This window comes from Mesoplodon mirus (assembly GCF_964341445.2).
Source record: "Mesoplodon mirus genome assembly, chromosome: 12".
NCBI lineage: Eukaryota > Metazoa > Chordata > Mammalia > Artiodactyla > Ziphiidae > Mesoplodon > Mesoplodon mirus.
In genome coordinates, this window is record NC_138988.1 from 39,441,173 (window position 1) to 39,466,168 (window position 24,996).

General features: G+C 38.9%; 1 protein-coding gene across 1 annotated transcript in view; it reads left to right on the plus strand.

The window, feature by feature from the left end:
- The window catches only part of PRKAR2A (protein kinase cAMP-dependent type II regulatory subunit alpha), a 94,192-nt gene that overhangs the window by 46,598 nt on the left and 22,598 nt on the right, over positions 1–24,996 (plus strand). The window contains exons 2-5 of the mRNA XM_082638116.1: positions 6,558–6,593; positions 15,796–15,848; positions 18,562–18,645; positions 23,069–23,175. Coding sequence (XP_082494242.1) covers positions 6,558–6,593; positions 15,796–15,848; positions 18,562–18,645; positions 23,069–23,175 — 280 coding nt within the window. The remainder of the gene's footprint in view (positions 1–6,557; positions 6,594–15,795; positions 15,849–18,561; positions 18,646–23,068; positions 23,176–24,996) is intronic.

Consider the following 24,996-nt stretch of genomic DNA (forward strand, 5'->3'; position numbering starts at 1 on the left):
CAAATATCGTATAATAACGCATATATGTGGAATCTAGAAAAATGGTATAGATGATCTTATTTGCAAGGCAGAAACAGACACAGACATAGAGAACAAATGTATGGATACCAAGGGGGAAAGGAGTGGGGTGGGAGGAATTGGGAGACTAGGGTTGACACATATACCTTATTGATACTATGTGTAAAATAGACAACTGATGGGAACATACTGTAACATACTGTATAGCACAGGGAACTCTACCTAATGCACTCTGGTAACCTAAATGGGAGGGAAGTCCGAAAGAGGGGGGATATCTGTATGTGTATGGCTGATTCATTTTGTTGTGCAGTGGAGGCTAGCACAACATTGTAAAGCAACCATACTCCAAAAAAATTAATAATAAATAAATAAATTTCAAAAATAAAAAAAAAATTAAAAAGAAAGAATAGCAGCATTCTTTCCCTCTTTTGACCCATAGAGAAAGCAGAATGAATTTGTGTGTGAAATCATGGTGGATTTTTTTTGTCTTCTCTGTTTTCCTTCCCTTCCCTTCTCTGTCTTTTTTTTAAATTGTGAACCAACGAGTCCCATAGTTTATTGATTGGGTCTCAGAACCCTAAATGGGTTACTCGGTGCTTTTCTTGGACTTTTCTTGCATCATTGAGCGTTCCTCCTTTGACACCCTGCTTCTCCCTCATCTGTGTTTCCAGGCACCCTGGGACATTTACACTCTCCAAAAACTTTCTTGCCTTTGGGGCTTTCGTCAAGTTATTTCATCTGCCCAGAGATGCATTTTCAACCCCGCCTATGGAGGCCCAGCACAATTGCTACCCATTGGTGACAGCTCTTCCTGGCAATCCCTTTGTTGTGATTAACCACTCTAATGGGCCTGCCCTAACTGCTGCTTTGTAGTCCACTTTTGAGATTTACTGTGCTGTGCTATGTTTTACTATGCTGAGGTCCTCCAAACACAAGGCCCTCATTAATGCCCTGCTTCTGTTATTTGCCTCTGTACACAGCTGGTGGTGTTAACATCCTACCAGCCCAGCTTTAATTTGAGTGTGCCTATTTGCCACAGCAGTTGTAGAATCTTGAGTCCTGAGCTTTGCCCTGCCCTAGCTGTGCTTGGATTATGTTCTCTGGGTTTGGTTTGGTTTGGGTTTAATATTTATTTATTTGGTTATGCTAGGTCTTAGTTGTGGCAGGTGGGCTCCTTAGTTGTGGCTTGCCGGCTCCTTAGTTGCAGCTCGAGGACTCCTTAGTTGCGGCAGGTGGGCTCATTAGTTGTGGCTTACCAGATCCTTAGTTGTGGCTTATGAACTCTTAGTTGCGTCATGCCTGTGGGATCTAGTTCCCTGACCAGGGATTGAACCCGCGCCCCCTGCATTGGGAGGGTGGAGTCTTAACCACTGCCCAACTAGGGAAGTCCCTGTTCTCCAGGTTTTTATGCCGTATCCTACCATGTTCATAGTGAAGATTCTATTATCTTGTCCGTCATGTTTCAGTTTAAACTAGGAGAGACTTTGGGAAATGTTTTCAAATTCTCCAGCATGTTCTTAATATTCACCACATAAAATATTCTACCTGCTTAAAGAACCATGTTTTAATTTCGGGGTATGTCAGCATTTGTGAGTTCATTTAATCAGGAATAATGACTTTTAGTTTCCACTGAGATTGCATTTGTTAATATTTTTGAGGCACATGTTTTCAGATCAGGTAACCTAAATTTTAAGTCTTCCTATTCCCTATGTATTTGTTTATAATAGAAAAGGAGAGCATTTTAGGCATTGTTTTCTGCTGGAAGATTTTCTTATACTTATACTGGTTGAATACTTTGACCCACATAAACTTTGATGTGCTCTGTTTTGGGCTATTTAAGCAGTGGTGAAATTACAATAGATGGTCTCTGTCTGCTGTAGTCATTAATTACATTCTCTATGCCTTGGCATTGTATTTTGCTCCAACTGCAGCTGTTTCCTCTGGCCCTATGAAAGCTTATAAGATGTGTGCTAATTTAAAATGAAATAACACATAGATTTATCAGGCAGCATGTTTGTGTTTCTAATTACATTTTACACTGCAGGTCACTTTTTTTTAAAGTACCTTTGAACTCTTTCACAGAGGGAGTGCTTTAGGAATTTAAAAAATCATTTTGTCTTTTTTGCATGATATATGAAAGTACTGATTTTAAGTTTGCATTTAAAATTTTTGATTCCTTCTTTTATGTCTTTGTTTTAAACATACTCTTCTTACTTTATGATAGTTCTATAGTCTTGATATCTCACCCTTTGTTTGAAGTATCCCCTGATAGCACCCATACTAAATTGTTTCACTGTGTACTTTATAATTTTAGGTTGTATACTAATGTTTGATGGGGTTTTAATTATGGAAATTCCATGAGGCCTGGGTTGAGGGCTTATGCTGGTGTACATTTCATCTGTCTACCTGAGTGACAAGCACATGTGTTTCAGATGATCAAAGGAAACTCTCCCACATCTCTCAAGCTAGAAAGCAAGCTCCATGAAATCAGGGATCTTTGTTTTATTTACTAATGTCTCCCAAATTGTCTACTGTAGTGCATGGCACGTACTAGATACTCTACCTATATTTGTTGAACTGAATCACTTCCTTTCCTGGTGGATGGATTAATTTTGACTAATCCACTTTTTATTGAGGAAGTAGTGACAGACTATTGTAGGTACTTTCAGGAATGCTGGGGTTTTCTTTTGACTATTTGCCTATTTATTCCAGTAACATGACTTTGACCCTGTGCTGTGCAAAAAGATAATCCTAATCCTGTTAAGATGAATGAGCATTTACCTCCTTCCTGGGTCTATGTTTGTTTCAGAGACCTCGCATTAGAGTTTGGCTCTGTGAGCCGTCTTCAATTTGTTTTTCACTAATCCTCAAATTTCTGTTTTTTGGAGGGTTATAAGGCATATTTTATATATTTTAAAAATAAAATTAATCAGATTAACGTTTGAAGGTGATAAAAACCCACCTTGTTTATTTTTTTTAATAAATTTATTTTTGGCTGCATTGGGTCTTCACTGCTGCTTGTGGGCTTTCTAGTTGCGGCGAGTGGGGGCTGCCCTTCATTGCGGTGTGCGGGCTTCTCATTGTGGTGGCTTCTCTTGTTGCGGAGCACGGGCTCTAGGCGCGTGGGCTTCAGTAGTTGTGGAATGCGGGCTTAGTAGTTGTGGCTCACGGGCTGCATGGGCTTAGTTGCTCCGCAGCATGTGGGATCTTCCCTGATCAGGGCTCGAACCCGTGTCCCCTGCATTGGCAGGCAGATTCTTAACTGCTGCACCACCAGGGAAGTCCCTCCACCTTGTTTAAATGATATATAGTTCAGTGGTAAGAATTTAGATAACCATCAAACATAAGGAATGATAGGTGAAAAGTAGGAAAAATTAGCAAAAAAACTTTTTTTTGTTTGTTTTAACCTAAAAACGTGATCATTTTTTCTGATTAATATAGTGACCGTGGGTGGAGAAAACCCACCTGTATTGAGGGAGAGTATAACTTCATGGTTAATTTTTTATTTTAGTGTAATACTCATTAAATTATTATTATTTTTTTAATGGTCTGATATTTTATTTTATTTTATTTTTTTATTTTTTAATTTTTGCTTTATAACAAATTTAATCAGTTATACATATACATATGTTTCCATATCCCCTCCCTTTTGCGTCTCCCTCCCACCCTCCCTATCCCACCCCTCCAGGCGGTCACAAAGCACCGAGCTGATCTCCCTGTGCTATGCGGCTGCTTCCCACTAGCTATCTACCTTACGTTTGGTAGTATATATGTCCATGCCGCTCTTTCACTTTGTCACAGCTTACCCTTCCCCCTCCCCATATCCTCAAGTCCATTCTCTAGTAGGTCTGTGTCTTTATTCCTGTCTTACCCCTATGTTCTTCATGACATTTTTTTTTCTTAAATTCCATATATATGTGTTAGCATACAGTATTTGTCTTTCTCTTTCTGACTTACTTCACTCTGTATGACAGACTCTAGGTCTATCCACCTCATTACAAATAGCTCAATTTCATTTCTTTTTATGGCTGAGTAATATTCCATTGTATATATGTGCCACATCTTCTTTATCCATTCATCCGATGATGGACACTTAGGTTGTTTCCAGCTCCGGGCTATTGTAAATAGGGCTGCTATGAACATTTTGGTACATGTCTCTTTTTGAATTATGGTTTTCTCAGGGTATATGCCCAGTAGTGGGATTGCTGGGTCATATGGTAGTTCTATTTGTAGTTTTTTAAGGAACCTCCATACCGTTCTCCATAGCGGCTGTACCAATTCACATTCCCACCAGCAGTGCAAGAGTGTTCCCTTTTTTCCACACCCTCTCCAGCATTTATTGTTTCTAGATTTTTTGATGATGGCCATTCTGACTGGTGTGAGATGATATCTCATTGTAGTTTTGATTTGCATTTCTCTAATGAGTAAAGATGTTGAGCATCCTTTCATGTGTTTGTTGGCAGTCTGTATATCTTCTGTGGAGAAATGTCTATTTAGGTCTTCTGCCCATTTTTGGATTGGGTTGTTTGTTTTTTTGTTATTGAGCTGCATGAGCTGCTTATAAATTTTGGAGATTAATCCTTTGTCAGTTGCTTCATTTGCAAATATTTTCTCCCATTCTGAGGGTTGTCTTTTGGTCTTGTTTATGGTTTCCTTTGCTGTGCAAAAGCTTTTAAGTTTCATTAGGTCCCATGTGTTTATTTTTGTCTTTATTTCCATTTCTCTAGGAGGTGGGTCAAAAAGGATCTTGCTGTGATTTATGTCATAGAGTGTTCTGCCTATGTTTTCCTCTAAGAGTTTGATAGTGTCTGGCCTTACATTTAGGTCTTTAATCCATTTTGAGCTTATTTTTGTGTATGGTGTTAGGGAGTGATCTAATCTCATACTTTTACATGTCCCTATCCAGTTTTCCCAGCACCACTTATTGAAGAGACTGTCCTTTCTCCACTGTACATCCCTGCCTCCTTTATCAAAGATAAGGTGACCATATGTCCGTGCGTTTAACTCTGGGCTTTCTATCCTGTTCCATTGATCTATCTTTCTGTTTTTGTGCCAGTACCATACTGTCTTGATTACTGTAGCTTTGTAGTATAGTCTGAAGTCTGGGAGCCTGATTCCTCCAGCTCCATTTTTCGTTCTCAAGATTGCTTTGGCTATTCGGGGTCTTTTGTGTCTCCATACAAATTTTAAGATTTATTGTTCTAGTTCTGCAAAAAATGCCATTGGTAATTGGATAGGGATTACATTGAATCTGCAGATTGCTTTGGGTAGTATAGTCATTTTCACAATATTGATTCTTCCAATCCAAGAACATGGTACATCTCTCCATCTATTTGTATCATCTTTAATTTCTTTCATCAGTGTCTTATAATTTTCTGCATACAGGTCTTTTGTCTCCTTAGGTAGGTTTATTCCTAGATATTTTATTCTTTTTGTTGCAATGGTAAATGGGAGTGTTTCCTTGATTTCACTTTCAGATTTTTCATCATTAGTATATAGGAATGCCAGAGATTTCTGTGCATTAATTTTGTATCCTGCAACTTTACCAAATTCATTGATTAGCTCTAGTAGTTTTCTGGTAGCATCTTTAGGATTCTCTATGTATAGTATCATGTCATCTGCAAACAGTGACAGCTTTACTTCTTCTTTTCCGATTTGGATTCCTTTTATTTCCTTTTCTTCTCTGATTGCTGTGGCTAAAACTTCCAAAACTAGGTTGAATAAGAGTGGTGAGAGTGGGCAACCTTGTCTTGTTCCTGATCTTACTGGAAATGGTTTCAGTTTTTCACCATTGAGGACGATGCTGGCTGTGGGTTTGTCATATATGGCCTTTATTATGTTGAGGAAAGTTCCCTCTATGCCTACTTTCTGCAGGGTTTAAAAAAATATTTATTTTTTAATTTATTTGGTTGCATCAGGTCTTAGTTGCGGCAGGCGGGCTCCTTAGTTGCAGCTCACCAGCTCCTTAGTTGTGGCATGTGGGCTCCTTAGTTGCGGCACGCGGGCATGCAAACTCCTAGTTGCGGCATGCATGTGCGATCTAGTTCCCTGACCAGGGATCAAACCTGGGCCCCCTGCATTGGGAGCGAGGAGTCTTATCCACTGCGCCACCAAGGAAGTCCGTCATTAAGTTATTTTAAAATGAAATGTAAATGCAGGTCTAGCAGGTCTTGGGATTATCCTTAAAAGAAGAAAATTTTAACTATTTGATATCATAAACTTACCAGTAAATTTAGTAGACTTCTTATTCATTTGGTGTGATACAAATTAGGTGGAACTTGGATGTGAACAGAAATAAAATTGCCACCCACGTTGAAGTTATAAAGAGCTTGTTTTCAAAGACATATATTATTCTTTATATTGTCTTTATGTGATCATGTTGAACCACTGTCTCTGGCTGATTATGGAAGAATATGAATTGATCCACCACTTGGTATTGAGGTTCCTAGTTCTGTTGTCAAAGATCTTTGCAAAAAGGGAGGATAAAGATGGGGTCATGTGATATAATGATGACTAAACATTGCTTCTTTGTTTTGCAGTTCCAGTTCCTAACAGATTTGATCGACGAGTATCAGGTATGTATTCTTTTTCATAGCATACTACTGAAATGCTATTTTAAGATGGGATTATCGTAAATAAAAATAAAGTGAACTTTTTAATAAAAAGGTAAGCATTATAGAACATTATAAAAATTACCTGTGGTTCCTTCATTCTGTTTCATTTTAAGTTCTGAGTATATATGTACTTATTTTTATATTATTATAATCAGTTTGTCTCATGTCATTAATATTTTTCCATGTTCATAATTATGGCTTCTAAAAACAACTTTTCATATTACTACTTCTGGCATTCTATATTATGCTCGCCATTAGCTTCTTGCTTACATTGTTAAGGCACTTAAATTACTTCCTCAGTAATAGTGCTGGAAGTAGCATTCTCTGGTCAGAGACTGAACGTTGCCTTGGCTTTTTCTGTGTATTGCTTACTAGGGATAGTCTACAAAATAGGCTACAGGGAGAAAGACACCCTGCAAAGACCTCTTTTCCACCACCATCTCACTAACATAGGCAGTGCCTACTCCTTTCATTTATTTTTTAATATATTTTTATATTGTTGACTTACAAACATACTCCTTTAATTTAGATGTAAGATATACCTCAAATTGTTTTATTTGGGATTCCTTTGATTATTAACCAAAAATGAACATTTTCCAAATATGGGAAATCTATTTTATTTTCTTCTATGGGACTAGTTTGATGATATTTTTCCCTTTTATCTGTTGTGGTCGAGATTATTTTTTGTAAGTGTGAATAAATTTCTATCATGATTTTTAATTGATTGATTGATTGATTTTTGGCTATGTTGGGTCTTCGTTGCTGTGTGCGGGCTTTCTCTAGTTGCAGAGAGTGGGGACTACTCTTCATTGTGGTGCGCAGGCTTCTCATTGCGGTGGCTTCTCTTGTTGCGGAGCACAGGCTCTAGGTGCGCAGGCATCAGTAGTTGTGGCACGAAGGCTCAGTAGTTGTGGCTTGCGGGCTCTAGAGCTCAGGCTCAGTAGTTGTGGCACGTGGGCTTAATTGCTCCACAGTGTGTGGGATCTTCCCGGACCAGGGCTCGAACCCATGTCCCCTGCGTTGGCAGGCAGATTCTTAACCACTGCGCCACCAGGGAAGCCCCATCATGATTTTTAACCTTTTGAAAATTTTAATACAAAATTTTCCAGGTTGGTGTGCTACTTATTTTAATTTTGCTGTTTTTTATTGACTCAAAAATTTTGATCTGTGACTGGTACCTTGAACACTACCTGGCACAGAGCAGGTACTCAGTAAATATTTATTGACTATGTACATCTCTTTTTTTTTTTTCATGATTATTCCTAAGCTGAGAAGGTCCCTAGTTTTTCATAGAGCTGATAAATATGTTTTCTGAAAGTTTTTCTTATAATAAGATGCTTGACTTTTGGATACATGTAGAGTTAATTTGATTGTACAGTTGGGATGTTTATGTGTTTCAAAATTGCTATGCAAGCTGTATGTGTCACATCATTCTTTCATATCCCCTTGTTCTGGGAAGGTTTCTTGACTTTAAATTGTCATATGACCTAACATCTGGTAAGGCTCAGAATCTCTTTCGTATCCCTCAATCATTTTCTTTGAGAAAATCTGCTCATTTATGTTTTCAGAAAGTTTTTGGTAAGGTTGTACACCAAAGTCTGTTGAAAGGAGTTTGAAGAATGTGTTGTTACTTATAGAAAGTCATTTACAGAGACAGGACTTCCCTGGTGGTCCAGTGTTTAGGACTCTGCACTTCCATTGCAGGGGGCATGGGTTCGATCCCTAGTTGGGGGAGGGGGTGTCCCAACATGCTGTGAAGTGCAGCCAAAAAAGTCTTACAGAGAGGAAATAGAATAGAAATTGAGACTAGTATGAGACCCATGAGCTACTATCTCCCATTTCTGTTCATCCCTGCATCCCTTTTTACCCAAAGATTAGTAATAGATCTTGACATTTGTGGGACAGGCCTGGGGAATGGAGAGTGCGGTGACATCTCCTCCAGAGGTCACAGAGGGTCACAGATGAATTGCTGCGTAGCCTCTCCATCAATGTGGTTCAGTCCTTGAACTCTACGGAGGACTCAGACAAGTACTTGGTATTATCCCTACCCTTAGCTTTTATAATCTTACTGAAGAGTTAAAACTTTTTAATATCATTCAAATGTTAAGTGAAAAAAAAGGATTCTTAATAGAGTCCAAAATGATTATTCAGGAGAGCAAATAGCTTGTTAGCAACAGCTAACATTTTTTGAGTGCAGGCTGTGTGCTAGGTGCACATTTTTAAGGTCTTTCTAAATGGCTGCCTTGTATTGTTGAATATAATCCTCAGACGAACACTATGAGATACATGCTATGATTATCCCATTGTATGGATAGGAAAACTTGGGGACAAAGCAGAGGTTAAGTAACTTGCAACAGTTGAGGTGATAAAGTGCCCACAGGTAGCATGGTTCCTAAGTACTACCCTTAGCATCCCTATGTACCCTTTCTTATACCCTCTGGAACTCTTGGTCAGTCTTCAGCTAAATCCGTAAATTCAGAGAACAGAGCCTGTTCTCTGAGTGCAGTCTTCATCTTCCTGATCTAGCTGAAACTTGGCCTGCCCTGCAGGCTTTTCAAATGGCTCATTTCTCGTTCACCTTCCTTGTAACACTGACAGGAGGTGGGTGAATATTTCTACTGTTCCTCATTGTTGCTTCCAGGCCATTCTCTCTCCCTCCTCCCTAAAACCCTCGACTTCAAACCTCACATTATATTCTACCAGCCACTGCCCCTCCTTGTTTTTGTCCTCTAATAACCCCCTGGTTGTTCCTAATTATTTCCACATAGATAATCCTTCCAGTCTGGTCCTTCCATTCCTTGACATCCTCTTCTCCAAGGTTCTTGTCTTCCACCCTACTTCACCCACTCATTTCCATGGTTGTATTGTGGTAGGACCAGCATTACAACTCTTCATATTCTCAATCAGTGATCCCAGTCTCCCACCACTGCCTGCTGTCTTCTAACAGCTCCTTTGCTGTCCCACTCCAGCTCTCACAACTCATCGATCCTGTCTCCTTTTCACTTTCTCGCTTCCTCTTTACTAACCTTAAATTTCTTGATCAGTGATTATAACGACTCCCTGGCACCTTCCTTCAATTCACTTTTCCCTTTTTATTTTCTTGGCTAAACCACACTGTGGTTAAACCCAATTCTCCACTTAGTGTGTCTGCACCACAGCTGTACTTGGTTGAGGGAAAATATGCAGCCCTGTTGACTGATCTTATTTCAGTTCATGATCATTAACTTCTAGTAGGCTCTTGATGGCAGCAATCATACTGTGTTTCTATACTTCTTTCACACCCCATTCTCCTAGGTAAGTCTTCCGTTTCTTCTCTCTCTCCAAACCTCCAACACCTCCTCCCCATCCTCATTCCTGTCAGATAATCTTCCTCTCAATTTAACTAAGGAAACAGAAGCAACAGAAGAGAATTTCCATAGGCTCCCACCCCATCTATCCTTCTTAATCTGCCTGTGAGTCCAGTTGTCCACCTGTACACTAGATCTCAACCCTTCATCCTTCCAGCAGTTACCTGTTCTTTATCCTGCATAATCTTTATTCTTCAACTGGATTATTTTTCTCAGCAAAGAGACATATCATTGGCTCTCCATTCTTAAAAATAAAACTTAAAAAAATCACTCTTCCCTCTCTAGCTACCACCCTTTCTCTCTCCATATCTTTATAGCAAAACCCCTTGAAAGAATTGTCCATATTTCTAGTTTCTCTTCTATTCTCTCTTGAGCCCATTCTAGTCAGACTTTTGCTCCCATATCTCACCAAAGCTACTTTGTGTATTGCTCACTCACATTCTTCAGAAGGAAGGAACAAAGGAAGGGTTGAGGAATCAGGAAGATAAATTACTGGAGGCAGAAAAAAAATCAAGAAACACTTCTTGGAGGGAGGCAGAAATTGCACTGGAAGTTGAAAAACATGGTTACTATTTGGCCAGTACCAAGAAGGATGCATTCTAGGTAGAAGGATGTCTTAAGAACTTGAAGGGGGATAAACTGGACCTGGCTGCTCTGGCTGTAGGAGAGGAGATAAAATAAAATTGGAAAGATAGTTGGGGAATGGGCTCCTGATGTGATCCAAGGATTTCAGCTAAAACTAGTTGTGTGAGGACATGTGCTGTGTCAAACACTGCAGAAGAGACTTCAACAACTCAGGGTGTCTGACTGAATAATAATCTGGAAAGTAAAGCAGCATAGGAGAGCTAACAGTTGTTGAGTGTCTCCTATGAGCCCAGCCCTATGTTTAAATGTCACCTCCTATTATTAACCCTTTAACATGGTTCTAGTATTGTTATCCCCTCTTAGCATTGAAGAGACCAAGGACTGGGGACATAGAGAAATAGTGAGTGAGCAATAGATGGACCTAAGCTCAGGCTCCAGTGAGTGTAGCTTCAGAGATGAGCTTTTCCCCTCCTTGATGCTGCCTCTCCCTTGCAAATCACTGGAATTGAAAAGCTGTACCTTCCAAATCCTTCTAGCAGAACGGTCCCTCTACATCGAGTGATAAATGCATCAAATGAAGAGAGTCCATAAATTCCTTAAAGGCAGTTTTCTTTAAATAGTTCTAAATTAGTGTTAACTGTCTTTCAGTTTGAAATGTTAGTTTGATTCTGTTAATTTGAAAACTTCATCCAGGGACTTCACTGGTGGTCCAGGGTAAGAATCCTCCTTCCAATGCAGGGGACGCGGGTTCGATCCCTGGTTGGGGAACTAAGATCCCACATGCCATGGGGCAACTAAGCCCACGCACTGTAGAGCCCACATGCCAAAACTACTGAGCCCGGCGCGCTGTGCAACCCACGCCACAACTAGAGAGAAGCTCACGTGGCACAATGAAAGATCCCATGTGCTGCAACTAAGATCCAATGCAGCCAAATAAATAAATAAATATTTTTTAAAAAACCTTCATCCAAAAAAGAAAAACCCTTTTGTTTCATAAATTTCTGTTGTTTAAGCCACCCAGTCTGTAGTATTTTGTTATGGCAGCCCTAGCTGACTAATATACCCAGGCTATATCAACTCTTCATGGACACTGGCAGGACAGCACAGGGCCTCATGCCTGTGACCAGGATCTGGGCTCATTTCTTTGTAGAAATGAGGGGATTTTCTCTCACAAACACATTTTAGTGATTCACGTTTCTGGATGGAAGAAGCACCAGTTAAAATTTAGAAGAGGAAATTCTGCTGGATAATCTATTGTTACTTTGTACTGTTTCCTATTACTAACTAGTGACATCTGCTGGAGAACTGTGGCAAAATTAATTCCCTCAAATGAGGGGCTGTGCTGCTCTTTTAGTCTTCATCTTCAATAGGTCTTGACCATCTCATGACATTCAGTGTAGGTCTTTTTTTTTTTTAATTTGTTTATTGATTGATTGAGTGATTTTTGGCTGCGTTGGGTCTTTGCTGTGCGCGGGCTTTCTCTAGTTGCAGCGAGTGGGGGCTACTTTTTGTTGCCATGCGCAGGCTTATTGTGGTGACTTCTCTTGGTTGCAGAACACAGGCTCTAGGCGCGTGAGCTTCAGTAGTTGTGGCACACAGGCTCAGTAGTTGTGGCGCACGGGCTTAGTTGCTCCGTGGCATGTGAGATCTTCCTGGACCAGGGCTCGAACCCATACCCGCTGCACTGGCAGGTGGACTCGTAACCACTGCGCCACCACGGAAGCCCCACATTCAGTGTAGGTCTTGAGGCTGCATAAGGGATGACACAGACTCTGGGACTCCCCGCACTGAGACAGGTTTCCTGATGTGTAGAACCATAAGGGGCAACAATCACATAGAAACTTAAAAATGGATTTTTTATATAGAAAGTGAGAAAAGTAATTCAGGATCGGTACCAGAAAGAAGTAGAGGGGTTTAAGGTAAACAAAGGAAGAGGGAAAAGGGAGCCAAGTGTGATGTTCAAAAGAAAAGGGAACAAATGAAAACCAGTTAAAAAAATAAAGATATAATGTTTTTTCACAAATAGAAACAATAATTTTAATGAAAATAACTACTTTTGTTTAAATTATAGTGCTGTACCTTAAGACTTAAAAACTATAACATTTGTTGCCTCAGTTACACTGTCTAAAAATATAAAAATGAGCTAAGTTGCTAAAATACTTTCCTCCAAACTCAGAGGAAAAGCAAGCCTGGAAATAGGCTAGCTCAAGACTAAGTGTCATTATCAGTAAGATCCTGTCAGTCTCATCATTAAAGGCTTATTATTTTCAACTTCTTAAATGAATATTTTCATACATATGCAAAAGTAGAGACAGTTAGTATAATAATACTCATATATCCATCTGTCTCCAAAATGAGGTTTTTTAAAATGCGTATTTCTAAGAAGACATTTTGAAATCCTGGACCAAGTAGTAGCAGAGTAGACTGAATAAAGGTCAAATATGAGAATATTGAGGTAGAATCTGATGTATTCATTGGGTAAGAGGTGAAACAAGGAAGCCATGGTGAGTTCCAAATTTCTGGTTTAGAAACCAGGGCTGATAATGACAACATTAATCAAGAGTGCAAAGAACCAAGAGGTTTGCAGTTTAAAATAGTGTCTGGTTAGCTGCCCTCAACAGCAGCTTCCTCAGCCCCCTACCCAAATACCCATGAAGATGTGAAAAGTGGCAGCAATAACATCTAGGAACTCAGGAAGGTGTCTGCCTTAATCTTTAGGACAGATCTGAGATAAACTTGTTTCCTTGTGGAAACAGGAATGGCTTGGAGAAAGACAGAAAGAAAGTCATTATCTACATCCCATTATCACTTCCCTGGCTCAGCTACAAAAGCCTGTGCCACCAGGGGCTGGGCAGCACTCTGCAGAACATTACCTGATGCTGTTTTAGGGACTAGAATGGTGCCTATCCTCTTACGCCCTTCTCCCTGATTTTTCTCCATCTATTTAAGGATACTGGGTCCCTGTTAGACAGGCAGAGTGTTGATGGCATTACAGTACAGAAGGTGTGGTCCACACAAGTAGGCCGGGCAGGGAAGGGAGTCCTGTGTACAGGTCATGCTGGGAGTCACCATTTCTCAGGTATTCCATTAGATCAGAATCAATGAGGAAGGGGAAGCTGGGATGCAAGCTAGACCAGGGCTGCAATGAGTAAATGTCTCTAAGAAATCAGGAGTTAAATTGAGAGTGGTATGTATCATCTTATCCCCTCATTATAGATATGTAGAGATTTTTAGCATCATACAAAAGAATTGAGCATAGGGTCAAGAAACTTATATTTCTTGCCTGCTAACAAATAAGAAATAAACCCTAACAAACAATACAAGGCTTATGAATGAATTTGGCAGATTAAGCATATAAGAGGAATGAAGATTAGAAAGGTCCACTACAAAATGCTCATAGAATGCAAAAAATCATTGCCTTTATTTTGTTGCATTCTGGGCAACATCAGTGATCACATCTAGATCATTCCTGGCAAAACAGTTTTGTTAGTGAGTACACTAACTTTTTTATTCACTAGATAATTCACTGTGTCTACCATTGTAACACCTAAGGGTAAGATTTTAAAATCATGACTTGTACTGACATCTCCAATTCTAACCCTTCTTCTGTTCCATAATTTTATTCCCCTTTTCTCCAGTGAAAAACATCTGGCTGTATATTTGTTTACTCACAACTGTAGTACACAGAGGAGTTTTGGAATTACTGTACCACTGCAAATAGCAGTTCTTTTTTGTCGTTGGAATATATCCCACTGAGGGTGGATGGTTACAGTACTATGTTCAGAAGCTACTTAAAATAATTCTCCTTTCCTTCTCTGTGGTTATGTTATCAACCTGATATGTGGTTAGGTTCATTTGTTTCTCTTTGTATTCAGTTTTAGGGTCCCTCCATCCTTATCAATTTAATTTTTTAAATATATAAAACATTTTAACATGGCTTAACGGTCAAAACTATATAAAAGAATTTTCTTAGAGAAGTTTCATTCCCTTCCCTATCCCTTCTTTTTTGTTTCTGCCTACCTTCTAGAAAACAATTTTATTACTGTCTAGTTTATCTTTCTCTTGTTTCCTTTTGAAAAAATAAATATATTAAATTTTTTTGTATATATATTCATATTTATATATTTATTCCCTTCCCCCCCGCCCTTGTTTTTTGGCTGCATTGGGTCTTAGTTGTGGCACACAGGATCTTCCCTGCAGCATGCTGGATCTTTCGTTGCGGCACGTGGGCTTCTCTCTAGTTGTGGTGCTTGGGCTCTGGAGTGCACGGGCTTAGTGGTTGCAGCATGCAGGCTTAGTTGCCCCGCTGCATGTGAGATCTTGGTTCCCCAACCAGGGATTGAACCCGTGTCCCCTGCATTAGAAGGTGGATTCTTAACCACTGGACCACCAGGAAAGTCCCCCTCCCCCAATCCTTATCTCTCCTTTATCATGGAAGTCCTTCTTTATGGAAGGGACAGCATACTATGTAGTATATTCTTCACCTTGCTTTTTCTGCCTTTTTTTCCCCTAGAACTCACTATTTATTAGCCTATGGGGATCTTCCTCGTACTTTCTTATAGCTTTATGAGTCACATGGGTACTTACATCATTTATGATATTCTGCTATTATAAACAGTTGTTCAGTTAATATTTTTTAAGTCTTTGCTTTACGACAAAGACACATCCTGTGGCCCGCTGGTGCAAACTCAGGTTACCTGCAAAGAAAATCAAGTTGGTTTTAGAGTTATATAATACTGTACCTAGAACAGAACCTGACACATAGTATTTACTTTGTTTAAAATTCTTACTTTTAAGTTATTCATGTACATAATGATGTTGAGATATTTTATTTTAATTGATTCTTTTCATAATTACTCCAATTCTGTATCCATATGTTTATATTGCATATACTGTACTTTTTGGTTTTCCATCCCTGCTTCATAGCTCAGCAGAGACAGCACTTCCTTGCTTGTCCTTGCTACTACCATAGAATTTAGTAGATAATATTTTTTATCATCTCTCTCCTGTTTGGACTCCCAGTCCCTAGAGAGCTGGCTTTTCATCACTAACAGAATGCCTGGCATTACTAGGTACTTAATATATTTGTTAATTGAAGGAAGGGATTACAAAAATCATTATAGCTTTAGAAAACAGTGAATAAAAGAAAATTGTGTCCACTTCCTATTTTCCAGTAAAACACACATCTCTTTTATTTATTTTTCTCTTTATTTTTTTCTCTCCAAATTTAGTCTGTGCTGAGACCTATAACCCTGATGAGGAAGAGGAGGATACTGATCCAAGGGTAAGAACTGCAGCAAAGGTATTAGGTAGAATAATTTTAGTCCCCACTCACTCCCCTCCTCCTCTACATACCACATCTAATCATGCTGACATTTAAAATAAATACAAATTAAAATCTCAGCAAGATGCCATCTTTTATCTAACAGATTGACAATTATTAAGAAGAATGAAAGCAAGATTGGTTGAGGATATGGTAAGGAGGGATGCCTAGCTGTAGCTGTCAGAGCTTTATACTTAGTCAAGCCAACTGACTCAACAGTTACGTGAAGGAGAATTCATCCCTAACAAACAGTTGGGTCCTTTCTAAGGAGATTATTGCAGTATTGTAAAATTGAAAAATGGAAGCAACATAAATGAACCAAAATAGGGGATGCCAAGGGCTAAATTATGGTACATTCAAGTCAAGAGAATCTGCAGCAATTGGAAATGATGGTACAGGACTGGCTTTAATGACATGGAATGATGTATATTTGAGGTACATTTTATAGAGCATTTTATAAAATAAAAAATAATTTTAAAATATCTATCCGTCTGTCTACCTATTTACTTATTTACTTGTTTGTGCAAAGATTTATACCTGGAAGGATATATCCCAGATATTAACAGTAGTTGTTGTAGGACTATGGTTGATTTTGGGGTGCTTTTTTAAAAACTCAGTTTTTTAAATTCTTGTACAGTTAACAAATTACTTTTATAAAAGCAAATTTGAACCATCTTTTTTTAAAGATTGATGTTATAAAAGAAATTTTAATGATCTTTCAAGTGTGCCTTAAAATGAGTAGACTATGAAAGATCTCTGAAGTATTCTAATAATAAAATGCTACCATTGTGTGAATATAATAGACATGTAGGTTTTTGAATTTTTTATTTTAGATATTGTAAAATTTTGATGACTTTAAAAAGTTAAAACTTTTTTTACTAACTTTTTAATATCACAAATTTAAATTACTTAACACTTTTGACATCTGTTATTTCTGGTCAATTTAAGCAATGTATTTTTTTTAGGGTGAAGACAATACTTAGGAAGGAGCTTGATGGGTCTCTCAATTATAACAGTGATACTAGGCAATAATTATTTTTTTTAGTTCAATAAACATTTATTAAATATCTGTAGTATTAGTAATAGGAGTAATAGTTGTTGTTTTGGTTTTTTGTGGGTTTTTTTTGCGGTATGCGGGCCTCTCACTGTTGTGGCCTCTCCCGTTGCGGAGCGCAGGCTCTGGATGCGCAGGTTCAGCGGCCATGGCCCACGGGCCCAGCCGCTCTGCAGCACGTGGGATCTTCCCGGACCAGGGCACGAACCAGTGTCCCCTGCATCGGCAGGCAGACTCAACCACTGCACCACCAGGGAAGCCCAGGAGTAATAGTTTTTGAGCACCTACTAAATGCCAGCTTCTGTTTTAAACACTGCCTGTATTAGCTCATTTAATCCATATGACAATTCTAATTTTGTAAATATCACTAATACTACTAGTAATACTAAGCTATTGAGGTTTGAACTCTAGCTTGTATAGCGGTTGTTTACTTGCCATCTCCACTTACATTTCAATAGACAACTCATACTGAGCTCCTGACTATTTCCATTTAGACATTCTTTTTCACCCACAGTCTTCCCCAGCTCACTTCCTGGCAGCTCCAAACTTTCTGTTGCTCAGGTCCAAAATTTTAGGGTCACCCTCAGCTCCTCTCATTTTTTCATACCCACATTCAATTTTTCAGCAAATCTGATAGACTCAGTCTTCAAAACATATTTAAAATTCCAGTACTTCTCAACACCTTCATGGCGACCACCATGGTCCTAATCACCACCATTTAGCACTAGGATAATCACAGTAGCTTTCTGGCTTTCTCTGTTGCCTCCCTCAAGGCTGTTCTTCACTCAGGAGCCAGCATGAGCCTTTAAAAACATTAAATCTCTTTCCTTCCTCTGTCAGAACCCTCAGATTGCCCCCATGTCACTAGAGAAAAGTTCCAGATCTGTGATCTACAATGCCCTCCACCTAACCCCCAAACCTGGTCTCTTCCTGATCTTTTCCCCTCGCTCTGCATCAGTCACACCTGTCTCCTGGTTTTTCTCAAACATGCTATTAACCAACCATAAGACCTTGTTTTCACTTGCTGTTCCTTCTGCTTGAGGTGCTCTTCTTAGAGATGTCCACATTACTCACTCCCTCAGGTTGTCCTCAGTTCCTTGGGATCTTTACAAATGTCACCTTCTCAGGCCTCATCTGGACGCACACACGCACATGCACACTCATACACGCACCCTTCCCTACCTTATTTTCTCCTTAGCCTTGTCACTCTAACATACTTTATGTATTTATTGAATGTGAAAGCAGGTGTTTTTGTCTTGTGTTCACTGCTATGTCCCCAGAGCTGAGACGGTGCCTGGCACCTAGTCGATGCTTAATATTTGTTGAATGAATGATATGTGACCTTCTGCTTTTCGGATGGGGACTCTGAGGCTCCCAGTGGATAGCTGACTTGCTGCCAGCCACACAGCCAGTGGGCGGTCCAGGGTGGGTACTCTTCACCCCTATCATATTTCCTGTCCACGATCAGGGTACTGCTTGGTATTTGTACAGAGTTAAAATTATAGTAAACATGCTCTTAATTTTTCCCATTTTTAGGAGAAAGAAATATACCAATTTGTAAGTTAAGTAATATTTTAAAATAGAATAAAAAATTTTCCCTGGTTTTATTTGGATTGGCAGGTGATTCATCCTAAAACTGATCAACAGAGGTGCAGACTTCAGGAAGCTTGCAAAGATATTCTTCTTTTCAAAAATCTTGATCAGGTAACATTGATTTTTAAAATATTTTTGGCTTTTAGCTTTTGTCCTATTCATCATTTAAACAGTTTTTAGCATGTTAGCCACAGTCATATGAGGCATTAAAACCTTAGCTTCTTCTTACTTACAAACGTTTGCATTGTGTTGAACACTGTAATCCATAATGAGCTTTTCAGATGACTTTTAGTATTTCTCTGAACTGCTTTGGTACTTCCTCCAAGGCAATACCATTTGAGGACCATGCAGTTGGGTCATATTAAAAGGAAATGCTCAGGTTTGCATGACCCTGGCTTAGTTTGGAGGGGCTTTATTTATGCTGCAGAGTAATTTCTCCAAAGATGCCAGTGTGGCGTCCTCTCTACCGGTAGCGGTTAACCCACTGGAAGTGTGTGACTGCTTCTCACTCCTTTGGTGTAAGGCACCTTTTATGATTATTTCTCAGTGAAGACCTCAGGCATGGGGCACACACAGAGTGGTGTGTGTCTTTAGGGCCCCAGCACAGGATCTGTGCCTGTGACTGTCTTCCCTCTCTTGGTGGAGATGGAAAACAGGGCTACCTCCTGAGGACAGAGATGCTTCAAATTTCCTGTTCCTTCTGTACTTTGATGGTCACATGCTGAAGCCAAATGAATGGCTGAGGTGCTGGGCCTGCTGGGGAATCCCAGAATGTGCAGAGACAGGAAGGATGGGAAATAGAATTCTCCTACTACCCAGCTCCTGCAAATATGTCTTCTGAAGATACCCCACAGCCTTCTGGGAATCTGGCTGGTCAAACATGAATTCATGTTGTATCAATCAAGGGAATCAACTATCCCTGGTGTCTGTAAACCATGCTGTTTGGTAGCTGTGTGGTTATAGGAATAGCGAGAACTTTAATCAGAATTTTATTAGTCTGAGATTGAATAAAACAAGGACCATGAGTTCAAGGAAAGGCTGGTTGTAAGAAATAATATTCTGTGTCAGCTGTTTTCCCTGGAAGACCCATCTGTATCAATGGAAAGGGGACTTGCTTCTTTATCTACTGTGAATAAAACCCCTTGTAAATTTTATACTATCAGATGTTCTAAAGAAGTTGCTGTGTCAGTCTAGTATTCAGATTCTTCTTAGTGCTGGAGAACATCATTTTACCATTTCAGTCTTGAAAAATGATAACTGAATTTTCAGATTTAATTATATTTTTCTAACATTTTATCATGAAAATATTCAGATACAACAAAGTGGAAAGGATTTTACAGAACATGTATTTATCCACTGCCTTGATTCTAACATTAACATTTTACTATGCTTGTCACATGATATACCGTCTACCCTCAACCAAGGGGTTGGCAAACTTTTGCTTAAAGAACCAGATATTAAATATTTCTGTCACAACTACTCAACTTCATTATTGTAGCAGGAAAGCATAACAATGCATAAATGAAAGGGTATGGCTGTGTTCCAATAAAACATTATTTACAAAAACAGTCAACTGTTTGCTGGCCCCTGCATTAACCCATCTTATTTTTTAGGATAATTTCAGAGTAAATTGGAGATTTCAGTATATTTCCCTTAAATACTTTGGCATGCATATCATGAACTATAGTTCAATATTTCTTTATAGCTTTTTAATGTAAAGTTTGCATATAATGAAATGCATGCATGAGTTTTAAGTGTATTTAGGTTTGACAAATGCATACACTTAGGTAATCCAAACCCCTATCAAGATGTAGAATGTTGCCACCACCCCAAAAAGTTTCCTTATGCCCCTTCATGATCAATTCTTGCTCGCCTCCCCCCAGAGGCAACTTCTATTTTGATTTGTTCTACCATAAATTAATTTTGCCTTCTAGAATTTCATATAAGTGGAATCATACAGTATATACTCTTGTGAGAGATTCTTTTCACTCAGCACAATATTTTTGAGATTCTTATTGTTCAACATTCCATTTTCTTTTTTCACTTTTTATTTTGAACTAGTTTTAGACTCATAAAGAAGTTGTAAAAATAGTAGAGTTCCCATATACCCCTCATCCAGCTTCCACCAATATTAGCATCTTACATAACCATAGTACAATTATCAAAACCAGGAAAATGACATTGTTACAATACCATTGTTAAACTAAAAACCTTGTTCAAATTTCATCAGTTTTCTCACTAATTTTTTTTCCTAGTTAATAATCCAGTCCAGAAACCGACATTGCACTTAGCTGTTATTTCTCCTTAGTCTCCTCCAATTTGCGATAGTTTTCAGTCCTTTCTAGTATTTCATGATCTTGACACTTTGAAGAGTACTGGTTAATTACGTTATAGAATATACCTCAATTTGAATTTGTCTGATGTTTCCTCATGATTGAAATGCAGTTATACATCTTTGGCCAGACTACACAGAAATTCTATTGTGTCCTTCTCAGAGCATCATATCAAGGGATCCATGATGTCAGTGTGTCATTGTTTTGGTGATGTTCGTTCATTCCCTTTTATTGCTGAGAAGTATTCCACTATGTGAAAATACCAGTTTGTTTATCCATTTTTCTGACAATGGATACCTGGTCTATTTCTTGCTTTTAGCTCTTATGAATAATGCTCTGGACATTTTATACAAGTCTTTTTGTGAACTTTTTTTTTCATTTCTCTTCAGTAAAATACCTGAGGGCAAAATTGCTGAGTCATAGGGTAGGTATATGTTTGATATTGTAAAAATCTACCAGCTGTTTTTCAGAGTGGTTATACCATTTTGCATTCCTTCCAACAATACATGACATTTCCAATTGTTCTGTATCCTTAACCAACATTTGATATTATCTGTCTTTTCAAATTTTAGCCATTCCAGTGAGTATATTTGTTTCCATTTTTTAAAAATTTACTTCCCAAACCTTTGTTTTTAAATTTTCAAATTTACAGAAAAGTCAAAGAATAGTACCATGAACATTCTTATATTCTTGACCTAGATTGACCAGTTGTTAACATTTTGCCACATTTACACTGTTTCTTGTGTGTATACGTAGGCACATGTATAAGTATGTATGAACTGCTTTTAAGATTTTTCCTGTAAAGTTTTCTATGGCTTTTTTGTTTTGTTTTCCAATCCTGAGTCACATGTTGCTTTTGGTTGTCATGGTATGATTTTAGTCCCCTGTAACCCAGATTGCTTCCCCCATGCCTTATTCTATATCTCATGACACTGATGTTTCTGAAGAGTCCAGTCCAGAAAATGAAGAGTTACTCAAAACATGAGGCTGCCAATGGACAGCCCACAGGCCAGATACAGCCAGGTATAGATGTGTGTGTTTGGTCTGTATTGTATGTGAAAACTTTAATTTGTTACTTGTATTTAAACATGAGATTTCTGGCAACACTGAGCTCACATTCCACATTAACGTGGATGACACATGAGTATCAAGCCTTCCTTTTTAGTATTCATCAGCTTTTACAGTATTCAGCACACCTGGAATTATGGAACTAAAGAGGTGCTTTTTGGTGATATGTTATTTTAGATAGCACAGTCACACTGACAGAACACTAAATCACATGGAATTATGCAGCAATAAAATTATTTCCTTGTCAGATCTTCAATCCACATTCCTCCAAAGACAAAGTCTTTCTCTGAGTTGAAACTGGTATTTAGTGCTCCATAACAGTCACTGATTTCCCTGACAGAGGGATGCTGGCCCTAGACTGAGACCACTGTTTTGTTAGAATTTAATAGCATTGTTTTGTTTTCATTATACTTACCGGTACAGTTACCTTCTGGTTATGGCAGGTGATATTGGTAAGTAAGTAATTGTATGTGTTGTATATAAATGATTGTAGCAGTATTACATGTCTGGTAATAGATCTCGTTTATTGAGTACCTGTTATGTGACATGTACTTGCCTTAGATTTTTCTCCTTTAGTCATAAAAGTTGATGAGCTAGAAACTATTTATTAAACCCTTTTTTGCATATGAAGAAACTGAGTCTCAGAGAGGTAAAGTGATGTGCTTGGCTAGTCAGAGTAGTAGTTGTGCTGTTCCATGAGATAACCTGTGAGGCCATCTCAGCCTTTTAGCCTTGATGATCCTGTTAATATCAACACCTGGAGGAAGGTGGCATCACATGGCTTTATACCTGACATAGTAGAGCCATCAAGGCAGGTGACAGTCTTGTGGGTGCGGCTGGGAGAATAGGCACCATGATTTAGATACCTGTTTTTGCGTAAATTATAGAATGTTTTTTCAAAACAACGCTGCCTCAGAAAATTTGGCAACTTTGTTGTATATGTGGAGATGCAAAGCTGAATGGCCACAGGAAAGCATTTGTTTCAGACAGCCCTTAGGTTTCTGCTTGAGTGTGGGGAATAGTCTGATGTGGGGACTTCTACCATCTACCATGTAGTCACCAACTAAGATAAGCATAGTTTTCCCCCCCCACAAATGTAGAAGCCATCTTTTCTTGTTGTGTGTTCCCTGCAGGAACAGCTTTCTCAAGTCCTCGATGCCATGTTTGAAAGGACAGTCAAAGTTGATGAGCATGTCATTGACCAAGGAGATGATGGGGACAACTTTTATGTCATTGAACGGTAGGAGATGGAGTTTTGCAATTGCACGGCTATACTTAATAAGATTCATGATTCAGGGCAAGTGCTTTACCCTATGCTTTGTTCAGCCCAGACAGGACTTAGGGCCACGTAAACAAGCTTCTCAAAGCTTGCCCCTCTCTGTCCACAGCCTGCCTTTATCTACTGCTGCCCTGAGTCCTCAGTACAACCCATACTTGGGTTGCCACTATCTACAATTAGGTGAAATGTGCAAGCTATGCTTTATAAACATGTTATTTGCAAGTGTTCAAGTGAATTGATTTTCTAAAGAATAACCGTAACACTTTATTGTCATCTGGATCATTCAGTCCTAGCCTAATTTTACACATGAGTGTACTACCTCAACCTCCATACCTCTGGCCCCTTCTGGCTCTGTTCCAGGCATAAATCATGTTGGGAGACATGAAATATGTGGGTTTGACCTGTTCGCCCTGGTGTGTCCTAACCTCTTGAGCTATTAGTATCACCTGGAGGACTCCTTCTGACCCCTCCTCAGTCCTGAAAGGAACACCCTCACCAGAATTTAAGATCAATAAGATGTTGCTTCACCCAATATCTTCCATTAATTATTTTTCATTTTTTCTTTTGAAGTAATTTCAGAGTTATAGAAATGTTACACAAATAGTACAAAAAATTCTTATAAACCTGGGGTCCCCAGATTTATGTTGTACCACATTAGCTTTATTGTTTGAAAGTAAGTTGCAGGTATAAGCCCTTTTACCTCTGAATACTTCAGTGTATATTTCCTAAAAATAGAATATTCTCTTACATAAGCAGAGATCAATTGTAAAAATCAGATATTAACATTTTATACAGTACTCTCATCTACTCTGCAGACCTTATTCATTTTTTTCCAATTGCTTTCCTGATTTTTAAGATTTTTAAGGGTCTTTTCATTTTGATCAAGTAGCTGTACTAGATTCAGCTGGTCCCGTCTCGTCGAGCCTTTTGCTCGTTCAGGAAAATGTTCAAGAATGTACTACTTGGACTTCCCTGGTGGCGCAGTGGTTAAGAATCCGCCCGCAAATGCAGGGGACACAGGTTCGAGCCCTGGTCCAGGAAGATCCCACATGCCGCGGAGCACCTAAGCCCGACTTAGCACCACAACTACTGAGCCTGCGCTCTAGAGCCCGCGAGCCACAACTACTGAGCCCACGCACCACAACTACTGAAGTCCATGCGCCTAGAGCCTGCACTCCGCAACAAGAGAAGCCACCGCAATGAGAAGCCTGCGCACCGCAACAAAGAGTAGCTCCCGCTCGCCGCAACTAGAGAAAGCCCGCACGCAGCAAAGAAGACCCAATGCAGCCAAAAATAAATAAGTAATTAATTAATTTAAAAAAAATAAACGTTAAAAAAAAAACGTACTCCTTGGGTAACCTTTTGGCCCTTGATACTGTGACAGATGATTACAATTAGGGTTAGGAAAGAAATGTTTTATTTAAAGAGTAAAGATGATACAAATAATGTCTTCTTTAAGACTGTTTTATCTATTATGCTCATGCTTCCTTCATAGAATTCTGTAAGTAGTGACAGAATAATTTTTTTAAGTTATATCACCACTTCTAACAGCCACCTTTCTCCCTTGCTCTGCCATGTGCTCCCTCACCAAGACAGGAATCCCAGTAGGTACCTGCAGTCTGGAAAATAAGCATTTACCTTCACATATCCATAGCTTATGGTTGAAATGCCTGTCTACAAAGGGAATGATTTGTTATTACACATGTAAATGAGAGGGATTATCTTTTGCATGCACTGAAAGTGGTTGTTAATAAATTATTAAAAAGATATTGTTCCTGACCT